The sequence below is a fragment of the Neopelma chrysocephalum genome, unplaced genomic scaffold (assembly GCF_003984885.1).
Source record: "Neopelma chrysocephalum unplaced genomic scaffold, ASM398488v2 Primary Assembly neopelma1_92289, whole genome shotgun sequence".
Classification (NCBI taxonomy): domain Eukaryota; kingdom Metazoa; phylum Chordata; class Aves; order Passeriformes; family Pipridae; genus Neopelma; species Neopelma chrysocephalum.
The window spans coordinates 1-1253 of record NW_020921036.1 but is presented as its reverse complement, the minus strand read 5'-3'; the positions used below and the strand labels follow the sequence as shown (position 1 = coordinate 1253).

The 1253-nt window shown below is 78.8% G+C and overlaps 1 protein-coding gene across 1 annotated transcript; it reads right to left on the bottom strand.

Moving 5' to 3' along the window:
* Positions 1-5: 5 nt before the first annotated feature.
* On the bottom strand, positions 6-1154 carry LOC113980101 (protein capicua homolog; the record flags this gene model as incomplete). The annotated part of the gene is made up of 1 exon (XM_027707353.1): positions 6-1154. A coding segment is annotated over one exon (1149 nt), but the record flags the coding sequence as incomplete, so codon positions are not given.
* Positions 1155-1253: the final 99 nt, after the last annotated feature.

Below are 1253 nucleotides of genomic sequence, written 5' to 3'. Positions count from 1 at the left end.
GTGGAGGCGGGCGAGAAGCTGGGGGTGCCCGAGCGGGAGCTGCCCAGCGACACCAGCATCACGGCGGCCTCGCACTCGTCGAACTCGAAGCGCGACAGGTCCGGGTTGGGGTTGGGGGGACCCCCGTGGGGACCCCCCAGGCGAGGCCCGGGCCCCCTCCCGCCGTCGCCGTCGCTCTCCCGCGACGTCTCGTCCCACTCGAAGTCGGCGCTGCCCCCTCGCTGCCCCCCCCCCGGCGGGGGGGGGGGGCCCCCCGCGGGCCCCCCCCCCCCGGGGGGGGGGGGCGGTCCCGGGCGGCCCTCGGGGAGCCCCTCGAGCTCCTTGGTTCTCATGGAGAGGTGTCGGGAGCAGAAGCCGCGGCGCTGGGACTCCTTGGTGCAGCCGTCGCGGGAGCAGAGCCGCCGCCACTGCTTCCCGTTGAACTTCTTGCGGATCCCGTTGGGGGTGCAGACCACGTCCCCCTTCTTGTACTTGGGCTGGGGGGTCCCCGCCGGGCCCCCCCCGGGGGTTGGTGCTTGATGAGGGGGGGTGGGAGCCACCACCACGCCCCCCCCTCCTGCAGCGGCGGGGCCGGGCCGCGGGGCCGAGCTGAGCTTGGACACCTCGGCGTCCTCGGGGCCGCGGGGCAGCAGCAGCTCCTCGTCCTCGTCCTCGACACCCCCGGGGGGAAGCTGCTCTGGGGGGCCCTGGGGGGGTCCCTGCGGGGGCCAGGGGGGCCGCAGCAGCCGCAGCCCCGAGCGGGGCACCCAGACGGGGGGCGCGGGGGGCGGGGGGGCGAAGCGCACGCGGTACGAGGGGGGCTTGGCGCTCACCTCCACCACGGTGCCCGGGCGGTACAGGGTCTCCTGCGGGTCCAGGCGGGCGCACACGGCCGTGCCCACGCCCAGCGCGCCCGCCGGGGGGGTGGCGTCCAGCACCACCCAGGGGGGGTCCCCCCGCGTCAGGCCCCCCTCCAGGAAGGTGATGCCGCGGTCGCCGGCGAACTGCACGCCCAGGTCGTGGCCGCGCCGCAGCTGCTTCACCACGGCCGGCCGGAAGACGCCGTCGCGCCGCGCCAGCACCCGCTGGCAACGCAGCCGCCGGAACGCGGCCTCGGCCGGGCCCGGGGACGCGGGGGGCACCGCGGGGGGCAAGGGGGGGTCCCCGGGGGTCCCCGAGCCGCCCCCGCCGCCGCCGCCGCCCCCTTCGTCGGCCGAGTGCTCGCTGGCCGTGTCCGTGCTGGAGCGGGGGCTGCCCTCGCCCCCCAACCCTGA